The sequence below is a fragment of the Pantherophis guttatus genome, chromosome 7, assembly GCF_059756535.1.
Source record: "Pantherophis guttatus breed Tessera chromosome 7, ASM5975653v1, whole genome shotgun sequence".
Lineage (NCBI taxonomy): Eukaryota > Metazoa > Chordata > Lepidosauria > Squamata > Colubridae > Pantherophis > Pantherophis guttatus.
In genome coordinates this window covers 56,533,617-56,550,725 of record NC_142069.1, presented here as the reverse complement: position 1 = coordinate 56,550,725, position 17,109 = coordinate 56,533,617, and the positions used below count along the sequence as shown (strand labels likewise).

The window sequence follows — 17,109 nt, the reverse complement described above, 5'->3', positions numbered from 1 at the left end:
GAACCTATTATCACTAAAAACACAACACAGAATCCAGGCTACCAGTAGGCAACATTTACATTTAAATCTTTAATATAATTCATAGAATTATTTCTTTAAAGCTCTGTGAAGTACCCCTTTTGACTCTGAACACTGTTAGGGAAGAGGTCATCCACATTTCTGGAGACACGGTATTCCACAAGGTGGGAAGTGTCTAAACAAGAAATTTCAATTCAATTTCTTATGCATTTGTGGAGGGAATCTTAATATCTTGGCTCGAAACAACCACACCAGATGGGACAGTTCTGTTTGAAGGACCCATAGAGTATGTAAAGCAGCACTTTAAGAGGTTCTTTAGTAGCCATGGAAATGCAAGAAATGGATGCTCCAAGACTTTGCCTAAACAAAAAATGACAGTTACTATAAATGCAATAAATAAATAATATATCTGGTCTGACACCAAACACAGTGGGCTGGATTTATCATAGTGGGGCTGATTCATATCAATCATTCTGCAGACCCAAGTGCATTTTTTTTGTTTTTAGTTGGAGGAACTTTGAAAGAAGATATTGCTATGTATAAACAACATTCTCTATTGCTTGAAGTCAGGACATGAAAATAAGCAATTTTTGGAATAACTTGTTTTGATGCTGGAGTGCTACTAATGAATTTATGAACAATACGTTTATAAGAGGTTATAATATTGTGGCTCATCAGACAGTAACTTTTTCTTCTTCTTCTTCTTGTCTTCAGAGAGGGGCGGCATACAAATTGAATTAATAATAATAATAAATAATAATAATAGCTTTCCTTTCTGGAATAAACTGTAATATGGGGGAAAAGAAACACTTCATAATAATTATTCCCTCTTTTTCTTTCTCCAAAATGCCAAGAAAAAAATTTACACCCAAATGTAAATATGTGAAAAGAGAAATGTGAGGCAACTCACCATGATAGATCTTTCATAATAATCACTCTCTTTATCAACATTTACTGGATATCCATTTAAAAGCCAAATAAAAGTCAGGTCTAAAGAAGGATCATGGGATGCAAGACATTGCATGGTAGCATTCAATCCAACAATGACATCAACATTAGTTGGTGCTAATGTTATCCTTGTTGCAGCTTTGCAGTTAACAGAAAAAATGTGGTTATATATTAGCAAGTCATTAAATATGCAACAATTGAGGCTCTGATCTACTTAAAACCTGAAAAATATACAACTTTACTATGGATGACTGTATTTCAATAGCAAAAGAGATATAAAACGTTTTTAAAATTTGTGATTGTTTTGGTAGGTCTTTCTTTTCTTTGCAAATTCTGATACAGAAATGGTTTTTACTTAACCTTTCTTTCATGAATAGTATATACAGTTCTAGGCCAATCTTAGGGTCAAAGGAAAAAATTATGGCAACAACCTGTGTCGAAGATTATTCATAAGAGAGCTATTTGGGGACCAACCCAAATAATATACCCTATTTGTATCCTACTGATGAGAGAATGATCCAGCGGTGAGAGTATCATGTGAATTTATCATGCAATTACCAATTTCTTGGCAGGAATTTCTTTAGAATAATGTTCCAGATCACAGCTGAGACTAGAAGCAGCAAATACAAGCAGCAGATATTTAAATTTTTGCAAGAGGTTACTTCTAGAAAATTAATTTTCATGGGGACTTTAATAAAGTGTGGGTGAAAATTTGCATTTGTGTCAATAAGGGTAATATTTCTGCAATAAAAATGTAGGCTGGATTATATTCAAATCCTCCCCAAACCAAATTTGTGGTGTAAAGTCATGTTAGTACCATGTAAATTTACTGCAGGGTACATAAGTGAATAACAGGTTGAGCGTCTGCAATGTAATTAGTATAACATGGAAGTTCAGAATTAAATGAATTTATCTATAAATAAAATACTCAAATTGCATTGAATACATGAAATAAATTCAATTGCATTGAATACAATGCAAATTGCATTGAATACATAAAATTCTATTCTTAGTACTATAAAGAATGTGCATATTTCCTATTCCTCAATAATATTTAAAGTAACTTCTATGAAATACTCCAACATTATTTGAATAATGGTGCTATAAACAATCACTTGTTAAATGGTTAGGTGCCTAAGATCTGAATTTAATCATGTTTAAAATTATGTGACTCAGATCTAGCTTAAAGTTATATAAAATACTATTGTATAATGCTATGTGTTATTCTGAAAAAATAATTATATCATTTCTATTTGACTAGTGAAGGGATGTCAAACACAAAGTCCGTGGGCTGGATCCAGCCTGCGAGGTGATTAGATCCGGCCCGCGGAGCTGCCCTGGAAGCAGGGAATGATTGGCTCGCAGTGCCTTAGCTCAGCCCAGGCTGATCGGGTGCCGATTTACAAGCTGCTGGTAGCCATCTGGGCCAGAACACAGCCAGCCTTAGATCCGCAGGGCCACCCTGGAGCCCACAAGGGGCCACCCCAGGCCCGCCCCCATGGCGCATGCACAGGGGGTGGGGCTGAAGTGGCAGGGCAGCCACTAAGTGGCAGGATCAGATCTAAGCCAGGCATATGAAACAACACTATTTGTGTCTCAGGTTCGCCCCAGACATAGTGAGGGACTGGCTACCCCTGCCAGATGCCCCCCCCTCAGAGCACACACAGGAGGCAGTGAGCGTGTGAGGGCCGAAGGTGTCTGGCAGGAGCCCGCCAGCTGAGGGGCTCTGTAAAATGCACAGTGAGGGTGGGTCTGGGGCGCTGTGACTGCCAAGATGGCCCTAAGCAGCAGGCAGAGGCATAGGGGAGGAGGCACATTATTCAGCCTGTTAGAAATGCTGGGCAGCCATCTACCCACATGCTCCATCCCACAGTATGTCTTTGCTGCTATGAGGGGAGGGGAGGCAGGTGGCGGGGTGGGGTGGAGCCATCCAACTTCATCTTCTAACTGCGCTGCACATGTGGGGTGAGTCTTAGACCTGCTGCTCCACTCGTGAAGGCCCTAGCAAACGGGAAAAGCAGGGAGCTTGAGAGAGAGGGAGGGAGGGAGGGAGGGGGGGGAGATGTCCTGGGTGCTTTTTGTAGGTTTTTCAGCACAACTTTGCAGGTTGCAGTGAGGAAGAAAGGCTGGCTTGTGAAAGGGAGAACTAGGAGCTATAAAGGCTTGTGGTTTATGGCAATCTGATGTTCCAGAGACCAATGCTATTCCAGCCTTGAACATATCACATGATCAGGGATCCACTCTCTGATACCAATGAAAATGCCTCAATGTCCACCAAAATCCCTCCAGGTTCTGTATTAAAAGACTGTCAGTTCATCTCTTTGCCCCTCTTCTACTGTCAATTCAACTTTACTTTGCTCCTGAAATTCAGTGCAATGTAGACCTTCTCAAAATCCATCCAAACTTCTCAAAGCAAAAATAAACCTCCTACAAAGCCCAAGTGCCCAGTAACAATTGACTCTCCCTCCCTTTGCTATCATGAAAAAAATGAATTGCTGCTTGACTTGCTGAATGCAGGATCCAGTGTGGAAGGAAAAGGTTTGGCTGGCAGAGGGCTATCCAAACAAAACATTTGAGCATGGAAGAAGGGACAGGAAAGGAGAAAGGGAAAGAAGAAAGACAAAAAGAAGAAAAGATGGGAAGAGAGTAAGGAAGGAAAAATAAGGAAAGAGGGGAAGGAAGAAGAAGGAAAAATGAAGAGGGAAGGAAAATGAAAAGGAAGGAAGGAAGGAAGGAAGGAAGGAAGGAAGGGAGGGAGGGAGGGAGGGAGGGAGGGAGGAAGGAAGGAAGGAAGGAAGGAAGGAAGGAAGGAAGGAAGGAAGGAAGGAAGGGAGATTATAATGAGAATGAGGGAAGGTCTCAGGGAAGTCCTGCCTTAGCACTGGGCTGCCACAGGTTCCCCCACATGAGTTCCATGTCACACCCACCATGGCCACGTCCCCCTTAGCCCTCTGAGGTCAAACAAGACCCTGATGCAGCCCTCAATGAAATCGAGTTTGACACCCCTGGACTAGTGCAAATTGTACTCCAATACAAATAATTTTTATTATGTCTCTGACATAAAATATTCTTCCTCTCACTTTCCTCTACAAATAAATATCTATGTACTTGATTTTAACTTTTAATATATGAGTAACTATGCATCTAAAGAAGCAACCTATAGTTCAAGAAAGCTTATGTGATAATAAAAGTTCCAATTGTCACAAGACTCTTTGCTGAATGTTTTAGATCAGGGTCCCCCAATCCCTGGGCCACAGCCCATTATCGGGCCATGGCCTCTTCAGAATTGGGCCATGTGTGTGGCTGGCTGGAGTGTGCGTGTACAGCTTAACTTGCATAAGCAGCAGGCCAGCAGGCACTCATGTACATGTGCAACAGCCCTCGCACAAGTCAAGCTGCATGCCTATGCGTCAGCCCGTCACTTGCACAAGGGCTGCATCCACGCTTTTATACACCAGCCCACCACTCACACAACCCAATTCCCCTCTCCCCCTGCAGACGGGCTGCCAAACCGCAATGGTTGTGGACCTCTGCTTTAGATTAATACAGCTACTCTTCTGTAAAGTGTAAGCTCAGTGATCCACATACAAAAAGTCAGTAATCAGAATCAGAGACAAGATATAAGAAATATATATTATTTTGTTATACACAACTAAATTAATAGGCTTATCAAATTGACCCAGATTTATTTAGAAAATTGAAAAGGATTTCAACATATGCAATCTGAAGTCCATGCTTTACTTAAATTTGAGAATGTAGAGAAGTTTGAGAATTACCTGTGACTATAAGAGCAGAAGAACTGTTAGCTTTTCCTTTGTTGTTTTCCACAAAACAGGTGTAATTGCCTGCATCTACTGCTGTAACATTAATAATTTCTAGGCTGCCATCATACCATATATGTATCCTATTGAAAAAGAAATTGTTAAGAAACTTGACAATCAACAATATAATAATAAGAAAATGTGGATGGAAATGGAAGTATGGCATTACACATTACACATTACACTCCTGTCTATTACAGTCTGTTCATACCTGTGCTGCTTAACTCCAGGAAAGAGGGAGAGTTACTCAATTGCCCAAATAGAACAAACACAACTTCCAGTATTACACAGCAGTTCAATGGTGGCAAAATATAGGCAACCATATAGCTTATGCTGAACTAGTATGACTGGAGAAAAAAACCCTTTATAGGAAGCAGATGGCACCAATAGGTGTATGAAAAAAATGCCACTATTTTAAAGGTTGTATTGCCCATAAGGAGTAGACTCCTTAAAATACTTGTACACTTTTTTAGATTCATTCAAAAGCAACCACCGTCTTGAATGACAAACAGATAGGGTTGCGTTCATTCATTTCTTGTCACTCTGCGTATCTTTGTGCAATGAATAAAGGTCAAAAAATGGAAAGAGAGACACATAACTAAGGCAGGATATCAGGAGATAGCCAGAATCTGCAAAGACGAAGTCAGGAAGGCAAACGGTCAGAATGAACAAAGACTTATAACAAAAGTCAAAGATAACAAAAAAAGTTTCTTCCAACATATAAATAATAAGAAAAAAATCAAGGAAAAAGTTGGTCCACTAAAGAGAGAAGATGGCATGGAAGTAACAGGCAACAGAGAGAAAGCAGAACTGCTTAACTCATTCTTTGCATTGGTCTTCACGCAAAAAGAAACTATAGCCCAACCTAACAGAAACATAACTGTAAAAAAGAGACTGGAAATAAAAGTTAAAATAAGCAAAAAAAATAGTAAGAGAACACCTGTCTGATCTTGATGAATACAAATCACCAGGACCTGATGGATTACATCCCAGAGTTCTAAAGGAGCTGGTCATCTCAGAACCACTGCACCACATCTTTCAAAAATCCTGGAACACTGGGGAACTACCAGAGGACTGGAAAAGAGCTGATGTGGTTCCCATCTTCAAAAAAGGAAAAAAAAACAGACCTAGGAAACTACAGATCAATCAGCCTAACATCAATACCCGGGAAGATACTGGAAAAGATAATAAAAAGTCAGATCTGCCAACACCTAGAAACGAGTAAAGTAATAACTAGCAGCCAGCATGGGTTTGTTAAAAACAGATCATGCCAAACCAATCTTATTTCATTCTTCAACATAGTGATTAAATTAGTAGACCAGCGAAATATTGTGAATATAATTAGACCTCAGCAAGGCATTCAACAAAGTAGACCACAACCTACTTTTTGGTAAGCTAGAAAAAAGTGGGATAGATAGCTTCACCACCAGATGGATTCACAACTGGCTGACAAACCATACTCAATGAGTAGTCCTTAATGGGTCTAAGTCTACATGGAGAGAAGTAAGCAGTGGGGTGCCACAAGGTTCCATCTTAGGCCCAGAACTCTTCAATGTCTTCATAAACGACTTAGATGAGGGAATCAAAGGGGAATTTACCAAATTTGCAGATGATACTAAGCTGGCAGGAATAGCTAACATCCTAGAAGATAGGCTCAAGATCTAGATGGATCTTGACAGACTTGAACACTGGGCCCTATCTAACAAAATAAAATTCAATGTAGAGAAAAGTAAAGTCGACAATTATGGCCGAAAGATTAAAAAAATTCTTAGAAAATTTTATCCACTCTGATCAAAATGGCTTTCTGCCCAGACGATATATAAGAAATAACATTAGGATTATATTAGATATTATGGAATACTATGAGCCTCACAATGAAAAACAGATGGTACTAATATTTGCTGATGCACAGAAAGCATGTGATAATGTTAAATTCATTTTAAATCAACTAAATTCATTTTAAATCAACTAAAGTATATGGAATTTGGGAAAAATTTATAAGGATGTGCAGAGCAATTTACTTGGAACAAGAAGCAAAAGTGGTAATTAATGGGGAAATAACAAAGAACTTCCAAATTTAGAAAGGCACAAGACAGGGCTGTCCACTATCGCCCCTACTGTTTATTTTATCGTTAGAAACATTAAATAGAGTAATTCGAGAAGATATTCAAATTAAAGGCTTGAAGATCAGAAATGAAATTTTTAAATTGCAAGCATTCGCAGATGATGTCATCTTTATTATTGAAGAGCCAATGCAATTGGGCGTACGATTATGGAAGTACTGGAGGAATATGGGGAGGTAGCCGGCTTAACGATAAATAAGGACAAAACGAAAATGTTAGTAAAAAACATGACAGAGGAGCAAAAAAGAGATATAGAGGGAAAATTGATATTCAGATAGTTTAAAAAATTAGATATCTAGAGATTCAATTGACATCAAGATGCGTGACGCTTAAAGAGGAAAATTACAATAGACTAATTGAGCAAATTAAAATTGATTTAGAAAGATGGGGAAGATTGCAACTCTCCTTTATGGGGAGGATTGCTACGATTAAGATGAACATGCTACCCAAAATTTTATATTTATTTCAATGTATACCAATCCGGCTCAAAAATGATTTATTTACAAATTTGAATAGAATCATAGCAAAATTTATATGGCAGGGCAAAAAGCCAAGAATTAAATTAAAATTATTACAAGATGCAAAAGGAAGAGGAGGATTTGGCCTTCGAAATTGGAAAAAATATCGGCAAACTGCAACCCTGGTTTGGGTAAGTGATTGGCTACACCTCAAAAATAGAAGACTGTTGACACTAGGACATGACCTTCAAATAGGGTGACACGCTATCATCTGGAAAGAGAAGTATAAGGTTCACCAGTACTTCCAAAGGCATTATATTAGGCGGGCACTTTTAGATATTTGGATCAAGACCAAGAGAAGTAATTATATAGACATCCCCAATTGGATATCAACAGTAGAAATGCTCACATATCCTAATCTTCTCAAAATGGGAGGGGCTATTACATATAAAGAATTACTAAACATGAACAGGGAATTAAAATCAAGGAAGGAATTAAGTTAAAGTTAAATCAAGTTAAAGGAAGAAGGAATTGAATTAAAATGGTGGATATACCTACAAATACAATCCAAATTTACAAAGGATAAAAAAGAGCGAGATATAAAATTAGAATCATTAGAACTGGATAAAATTTTACTAAGCACAGAGGGAAAGGCCATAAAAAAACTGTACCACTATTTATTAGAACAAGATATGCTTAAAGAACAAGTTAAGGAGACGATAATAACTTGGAGTAGATGTTTTGGGTACAGTATTGATTTGGACAATTGGCAAAATCTATGGGGAAAAATATCAAAATTACACTGGCGGCTTCTTATAAAGAAAACCTGTATAAAATGTTCTACAGGTGGCCCTTCCCACCCACAAGATTGGCAAGAATTAGTAAAAAAATACTCCCCAATTTGTTGGAAATGTGAGGTGGAACTGAGGTCATATTACCATATGTGGTGGGAGTGCTCAAAAGCCAAACGTTTTTGGCAGCAAAAAAGGAGCTGGTTAGAAGAGACGTTAATGGTCAAAATAGAATCCAGAATTTTTCTTACTGGGCATGACAGATGGCAAATATGACAAAAATGTAACCTATTTAATATTGCATATACTTACCACAGCAAGACTAGCATTTGCTCAAAAATGGAAGTGTAAAGAAATACCCTCAGAAGAAGAAGTAATACACAAAATTTACAGCTGTGCAGAGATGGACAGACTTACTTTAGAACTCAAAGTGAATCAAAATACTATGAAGTCTGGAATAAATTTTATAACTGGTTAGATAAGAGGAAAAATGCCAAAAACAAAGGATAACAAATATCTGGAAATGTACAGTATATATCAATGTATATTAATATATCAATGCATATTAAATTTGTGAATGTAAATACTTGCATAGTTGATTAGGAAATAAAATACTGTATACTTGATATATAATGAAGTAGGAGATATGTAAATTTGTATATAGAGCAAGGAATAGACTACTTATTAACTTGATTTTGATGTAAATGTTAGAAACCAGAGACGTTGAGCAATGTCCATTGTTTACTTTTAAAACTAATAAAAGATTTTTTAAAAAATAAGTAAAGTCCTACACTTAGGTAAGAAAAACCAAAAGTACACATATAAACTGGGTGAAACCAGGCTTAATAGCAGTGACTGTGAGAGGGATCTTGGAGTCTTAGTGGACAACCAGCTAAGTATGAGCCAGAAGTGTGCAATGGCAGCCAAAAAAGCCAATGCAATCCTAAATTGCATTAACAGAAGGATACAATCAAGATCAAGTGAGGTACTAATACCACTCTATAAAGCCCTAGTAAGACCACACCTAGAGTACTGCATCCAGTTTTGGTCACCACACTATTAAAAAGATGTTGAGACTCTAGAAAAAGTTCAGAGGAGAGCAACCAGAATGATTAGGGGACTGGAGAGTAAAACATATGAAGAACGGTTACAGGAAATGGGCATGGCTAGTCTAGTGAAGAGAAGGACCAGGGGAGACATGATAGCAATGTTCCAATATTTGAGGGCCTGCCACAGAGAGGAAGGGGTCAAGCTATTTTCCAAAGCACCTGAGGGCCAGACAAGGAACAATGGATGGAAACTGATCAAGGAGAGATTCAACCTAGAAATGAGGATAATTTTTCTGACAGTGAGAACAATCAACCAATGGAACAGCTTGCCTTCAGAAGTTGTGGGAGCTTCATCACTTGAGACTTTCAAGAAAAGATTGGATTGCCATTTGTCAGAAATGATGTAGGGTCTCCTGCTTGGGTGGGGGTTGGGGGTTTGGGCTAGAAGACCTATAAGGTCCCTTCCAACTCTGTTCATCTGTTAAATCTGTCAAATGGATAAACTTAGCTATGCTGGAGCTATGTTGGAGAAGTATACACACCCACATATTTTTTGAAACAGAGCATTGACCATATCACATCATATCATATACAATTTATCATATTGAAATGTATTTTACTTTGTTACTGTTTCTGCCAAAGTGTTCTTTTTCCATATTTATTAATCAACTTTTAATTTTTCTTTTTTTATTTCTATAAACAGTATCTTCTTCACCCTCAAATTCTATTTTCCCATTCTTAATCATTTTACATTCTCCTTTAATTTTTTAAAAATAGTTCATTCTTTATCTTGATATAGTTAAATGTTTTCGGGGATGCCTTTCCTCCATTTCCTCTTTTTTGTGTTACAGCAATCTTTCTTCTCTTCCTCTCCCTCCCTTCTTTTATCCTTTCTACCTTCTTCTTCCCTCCTCTCCTATTCCTTCTCTACTTCCCTTTCCTTTCTCCCCCTCCTTCCTTCCTTCCCTCTATCTAACCTTCTCTCCTACTCTTATTTCCCTTTCCTGTCTTCCTCTCCTCTTCCCTTCCTTCTGCTCCTCTCTTTCCTTCTCCCTTCCTTCAATCTCCCTCCTCCTCCTTCTATCTCTCTCTGTTGCTGTTTTTATTTTCAATTCAGTGTTTTTTTATGGTGTCCAGGCATCCCCATTTTTCTTCTCTTTATATCACATATTTCTCAAGATTTCCATCATATTATTAAAATTCTTAACATTATATTTCAACTTATTTCATATTTACCTTAAAATATTTTCAATTTAATTAACTTTCCACCCTTATTTCATTTCAATAGTTATTTTCTTTTTCCCTATCATTTCAATCACTTCCAATTATTTTTACATTTAGACCATTCTACATCTGCTGGTCCGCTTACAACATTATCTAACATTTCAATTTCATTTCTTTCTTTCAACATACATTTTTTAACTTTCATTTCAACTTTATATCTTAATTTCACTGCAGAATTTGAAGAGAAGAAAAAAAAGCATGGTCTTGCTTTCTTTTAACAATGTTTCCTCACAAACCTTAACCATGAAGAAGGCCAATATGACCAACTAACCTAAAGATTTAGTCTGTTGTATTAATAAAATTTCCCATTTCTGTGGCACACTTACTGTATATTCAGGCCAAACCATGCAGAAACACAGGTTTTTTTTAAAAATTTGAGACCAAACTCTGAAATAATGCTTTGTAGATTATTTACTATACTCAGCAGTAATACTAACCTGGTTGAGTTTCTAAGAATTTCTGTCCCTCTACTCCAGGTAATTTTTGGTTTAGGAGCTGCTCTAGGCTTGCACTCAATTATAGCCTGTCCTCCTTTTGCAGCCAAAACCTCTTTCTTCATTGGGTAGAATTCAAAGGTTGGAGGTAAAACTGTGAAGAAAAATATAATTTCCAAAGAATTTTACAGTAATTAGACAACACAATAACAATTTAAAATACTACAAATTATGCAAATAGATTTCTACTGTACAATAAGCATTTTATACTTTTTTCCACATTCCACAAATCTTTAAATATGTAGAATTCTTCAGATCAAACATGGAGTTTGTATAAGGCTAATGAGGAATCAATTTGTTTTCAATGGAACAATCCCACAGCATAAAATATAATAAACTATCACATATTTATATCTAAATATAAAGCCACTATGGGAAAAAAAATATTCAAATTGTTCAAAAAGAAAAAACGTGGTCATGTGACTCTAAGAACATGCAAACAGCCACAAATACAGGCTGGTTGATGAGCACCTGATATGTGGTCACATGACCAGGGGGCAGCTGATTGTTGTTATTGTATTTTCTACCTAAAATGTTTTATTGGTGGAGCTCCCCAGACTTATGGTGCTGGGGAACTTCAACCTGCCTTCCCTGGGCGGGGTGGCGGGGGTGGCTCGGGAGTTCATGGCATCCATGGCGGCCATGGACCTGACTCAGATTATTCAGGGACTGACTCATGAGGGAGGGCATACACCGATCTTGTTTTCATCTCGGCGCAGTGGTGTGTTATGCTCGGTGGGGGGGTATTTGTCGTTTTCCCCGTCATGGACTGACCATCATCTCCTCCGGTTGGAATTCCAGAATGCCGCCCCACCTTGCTGGGATGCTGTTGTGACTCCGACCCCTGAGCCCGTCTTATCGGAGAGAGAAGACTCCGAAAGTGAAGGAGAGGAGTTGGCAAGGCCTCCCTCTCCAGGACCCTCCTCTCTGGCAATGCCTCAGGTGTCTTCCGAAGGAGAAGAGATACGCCAGGAGCCAGGCATTTCCGAGCAGCCGCAGTTAGACAGCGACGGAGATAAGTCTTGGCTGGATCCCCGACAGTGTTGGAAAGACAAGCACACGCAGCAGAGAAGGGGGCATGCCAAAGATTAAGCTGAGTCACTGGAGCACACCCCACAGGGGATAAAAGGGGGTGTGGTGGCCATTCAGGCTTTGTGACGGACAAAACTGAAAGCTAGCAAGTCATTCTGTATTTCTGGAACTTGCTTGGACTAATTTTTTGGACTGGACTTGACTATTCTTTGGCTTTTGTGGACTTTGATGTTTTTGGTCAGAGGAGATAAACCTCCGTTTGTAAGTAAAAACTATTGGCAAGCAGCCACTGGGTTGCTGCCAATTCTGTTATCAAAGGAAATTCTTGTCTGTTAGTTTATTTTAACTCTTGGTCGACTGCTGGTGTGCGTGTGTGAGACGGGGACAGAACAGATGCGGAACCGACCATCTGTTTCCACCCCAGGCACCTGATGGACCCAGAGAGGTTCCAGACGGAGCTTGGGATGATCCCTCTCTCTCTCTCCCACACCCCGGTCAAGACCTTGGTGGAGACCTGGGATAGGGCGGCCGCTGGGGCTCTCGACCGTGTCGTGCCTTTGAGGCCTCTGACCCGGCGCAGATCCTGGCTTGCCCCTTGGTATACTGAGGAGCTCCGGGGGATGAAGCGCAGGAGGACAGGCCTAGAGAACTGTTGGAGGACTAGTTGTTCCGAATCTGACCGAGCCCATGGTTTTACCTGAAGGCGATGGCGGCGGCGAAGTGTACATACTTCTCCACCCTCATCGCGTCTGCAGATAATCGCCCGGCTGCCCTGTTTAGGGTATCCCGCTCCCTCCTGTATCAGAGGGCGGGGGAGGACCCTTTGCGGGGGCGAGCCGAGGAGTTTAGCCAACATCTGCGGGACAAGATCGCTCAGATTCGGGACAGCTTGGACTCTGACTGGGCAGGGTCGGATGGTGGGGAAGCGGCGGGTCTTGTTGTCTGGGAAGAATTCGATCCTGTTACCCCGGAGGAAGTGGACAGGATCATGAGAAAGCTGAGTGTGACCACTTGCATACTGGACCCATGTCTCTCCTGGCTGGTTTATGCAGCTCGGGAGGTGACACGTAGTTGGATCCAGGCAGTGATAACGGCATCCTTGGATGGAGGGAGTTTTCCCACTGCCTTGAAGGAGGCGGTGGTTAGGCCCCTCCTTAAGAAACCTGCCTTGGATCCAACCATTTTAGGCAACTTTCATCCGGTCTCCAACCTTCGCTTTTTGGCTAAGGTTGTTGAGACCATGGTGGCATGTCAGTTTCTGGTGGCCCTGGATGAAGCAGATTACCTAGATCCGTGCCAATCGGGTTACAGGCCCGGTTACAGCACGGAGACAGCATTGGTCGTGCTGGTGGATGCTCTCTGGAGGGCTTGGGACAGGGGTCATTCCTCGGTCCTGGTCCTATTAGATCTCTCGGCGGCTTTTGATACCATCAACCAAGGTATCATATTGCGATGACTTGAGGGGTTGGGAGTGGGCGGCTACCGTTTTACGGTGGTTTGTCTCCTACCTCTTGGGTCGTACGCAAGTGGTGTTGGCAGGGGGGCAGAGGTCGGCCATGAGGCCCCTCACTTGTGGGGTGCCCCAGGGGTCGGTCCTCTTGCCCCTTCTGTTCAACATTTACATGAAACCGCTGGAAGAGATCATCCATGGTTTTGGGATGGGGTATCATCAGTATGCTGATGATAAGCTTTTTATATCCACCCCGAACCAGCCCAGTGATGCCCTCGACGTGATGTCCCGGTGCCTGGAAGCAGTACGGATCTGGATGGGGAGTAACAGGCTTCAACTCAACCTGGCCAAGGCCGAGTGGCTGTGGATACCGGCATCTCGGGCCGAGCAAGAAGTTCCAATGCTGTCTATTGGGGGCGAGGTGTTGCCCCCCATAGACAGGGCACGCAACTTGGGCATCCTCTTGGATTCATGGCTGAGTTTGGAGGGTCATATCACTGCCGTGACCAGGGAGGCATTTGCCCAGGTTCTCCTGGTGCGCCAGTTGTGCCCATACTTGGACCGAGATGCCCTACACACAGTCAGTCATGCTCTAGTCACCTCCCGGATCGACTACTGCAATGCTCTCTACCTGGGGCTGCCCGTGAAGACCACCCGGAGGCTTCAGCTGGTACAGAATGCAGCCACACGGATTGTTGCGGGAGGGACTCGATACTCCCATATTACACCACTCCTGCACGGTTTGCATTGGTTGCCGGTTGCCCTCCGGGTGAGATTCAAGGTGCTGGTGTTAACCTATAAAGCCCTTCATGGCTTAGGCCCAGGCTATTTGTTGGACCAGCGTCAACTTCCCATCGCCCGGTGTGCTCTTACAGAGAGGGCCTACTCAGGGTGCCGTCGGCTAGACAATTTCGGCTGGTGACCCCCAGGGGTAGAGCCTTCTCTGTGAGCGCCCCCACCCTTTGGAATCAACTTCCCTTGGGGCTCCGGTTGGCCCCTGACCTCCGCCGTGAATTGAAAACCTGGCTATTTATGTCCCCCGGCTTGGACTGATGGGGTAGTATATTTTAAAGTTTTTAAAAACTTTTTAATTTTTGTGTGTATATTTGTTGTTTTTAACAGTCGCTTGGTCGATTGTCGTTGTAAAACGCCCCGAGTCCTCGGAGATAGGGCGGCATACAAATTTTATAAATAAATAATAAATAAAATAATAATGTAGTATAATATACTTACCAATAACTTTTAATTCAGCATTTGAATAAATCATTCCATGTATATTTTCTGCTACACATTGATACATGCCTGAATCTTCAAGCTTCAGACTAGAAAATCTCAATTCTCCTTTCCAATACTGTGAGTAAAACACATAGTAAAAATAGATAATGATAAATTTCAAGATAATAATGATTGTTGTTTGATTTTTTTCTTCTCCTTACATCTTACCCTACCTTAATTTTTTAAGGCAAACATAGATTTTTTAGTTTGGTTTCATTGGATAACAGCTTTTGTCAGACTTGCCCCAATCTGATACCTTAGGAAAGAAAAACCTTCAATTCCATTTGGTTAAAGCAAAGGGTTCTTTTACTAAGAGTGGTGGTTGCAATAAAGTCAAGCCAGCTCTGACAGTACCTCACTTGGTGAATACAAAAATAAGATAAAGTCCATTTCCAATCCGTTTCCAGCCAACCAGAGCTCGCCAAGATGTTTTGAAACTCTGGGATGTTTGGAGAGTAATACACATTTTTCTCAGGGTGCCTGTCCATGGGATGCTGGTACAAACAGGAACCGGCTGCTATGGTCCTTCTCATCTGTCATTCCCCCCTCCCGATTTCCTATCATGTACACACAAAGGTTTATTGTCCTTTCATCCTTCCTTCTTTCATCCTTCTCCCCTTCTTCCCCCTTTCATCCTACCCCCCCCCATTTTCTTTTTATGGCAGGATGCCTGTGAGCCCCTCCCCCCAAGCCGAGCCAGGCAATCTGATATTCTTCCCCCCTTGACAGTGACATTAGTCCTGCAAAAAGGAAAAGAGAGGGGAGGGAGAGATACACAAAATTTCCCAATTAATAGGCAGTCCAATGCAGCTTATTTAGGTAATGGTCATGGATTTTTAAAGCAATCTGGAGGCTTTAATATGTTGGGAGTCAACCCATTCAGTTTCTGAGGGGAGAAATCTTTCCAGACTACCAAATACTAAGTTTTTCCCTGATGTATGTGAGAGTCCAAAATGTCTTTGATTTCAAAGTGCTGCTCTTCCTTGATCATAATGGGGTTGGGAGGTGCTTGCAATTTGTGACACAGAGAAGATGTGATTTCTGATTTCAGTAGGCTACAATGAAATACCAAGTGTACACATCTGAACATTTTTGGCAGCTCAAGTTCTACAGTTATGGGTTAATAATCCTCTTGATGGGGAAAGGTCCAACGTATTGTGGCACCAATTTCTTTGACGGTTGTAGATTGTAGGAATTTGGTAGAGAGATAGACCTTGTCTCCCACCTTAAAGTCCTTTGGCTTGATGCACTTTTTATCAGCCTGTTTTTTGTATGTTTCCCTAGCTTCATCCAAAACTTTTCTCACCACTGGCCAGGTGTTCTATCCTGGGGCAACCCAATCTATCAGCGATGCAGTCAATGGGGTGACCTGAGGTAGTTCAGGGATAGATACAGAGGTGGTATTCAGCCGGTTCTGACTGGTTCTGGTGAATCGGTAGCGGAAATTTTGAGTAGTTTGGAGAACCGGCAAACACCACCTCTGGCTGGCCCCACCCCTAATCTATTTGCTACCTCCTGAGTCCCAGCTGATTCCCAGTTGATCGGTTGGGTCTTCTTTGGTTGCCCTGCACAGGAGAATGGAGCTGGAAAGCAGGTTAGTTGGGTGGGGAGGGAATGGTGATTTTACAGTATCCTTCTCCTGGAGTGGGGTGGGAATGGAGATTTTACAGTATCCTTCCCCTGGAGTGGGGTTGAAATGGAGATTTTACAGTATCCTTCCCCCTGGAATGGGGTGGAAATGGAGATTTTACAGTATCCTTCCCCCTGGAGTGGGGTGGAAATGGAAACTTTACAGTATCCTTCTCCTGGAGTGGGGTGGAAATGGAGATTTTGCAATATCCTTCCACTGCCATGTCCACCAAGCCACACCATACCCATCAAGCTATACCCACAGAACCGGTAGTAAAAATTTTTGAATCCCACCGCTAGATAGATACCAAGACTTGTCCTATGGCCAGTTTAAATGGAGTGTACCCGGTGCTACTGTGCACTGAGTAGGCAATCTCCATGAAAGAGAGGATGCCCACCCAATTGTCTTGTTGGTAATTAATGTATCATCTGAGGTACTGTTCCAGGACGCCTTTGGCCCTTTTGCAGCCCATGTTAGTAGCCAGATGATGAAAGAATATGAGCCCCTGAGTGGTCCCCAAATGTTTTAGGAAATCCTGCCAAAGCCACCAATTGGACTCCGCAATATGAGATGATTGTTTCTGGAGCACCATGCAGCCAATAAATGTGCTGCACAAATAGTTTAGCCAAAGCATGTGCTGAGGGGATTTTTTGACAGGTATAAAGTGCACTTCCTTGGAGAACAGATTGGTTATCACCCAGATCACTGTATTCCCCGAACATTTGGACAGTTCTAC

General features: G+C 41.3%; 1 protein-coding gene across 8 annotated transcripts in view; it reads right to left on the bottom strand.

Moving 5' to 3' along the window:
• The window catches only part of CNTN1 (contactin 1), a 315,977-nt gene that overhangs the window by 76,078 nt on the left and 222,790 nt on the right, over positions 1-17,109 (bottom strand). For all 8 annotated transcript variants that reach the window (XM_060689023.2, XM_087873256.1, XM_060689029.2 and 5 more), the window contains 4 exons: positions 14,702-14,819; positions 10,930-11,080; positions 4,743-4,870; positions 929-1,104 (listed from right to left, as the gene is read on the bottom strand). In XM_060689023.2, coding sequence (XP_060545006.1) covers positions 929-1,104; positions 4,743-4,870; positions 10,930-11,080; positions 14,702-14,819 — 573 coding nt within the window. The remainder of the gene's footprint in view (positions 1-928; positions 1,105-4,742; positions 4,871-10,929; positions 11,081-14,701; positions 14,820-17,109) is intronic.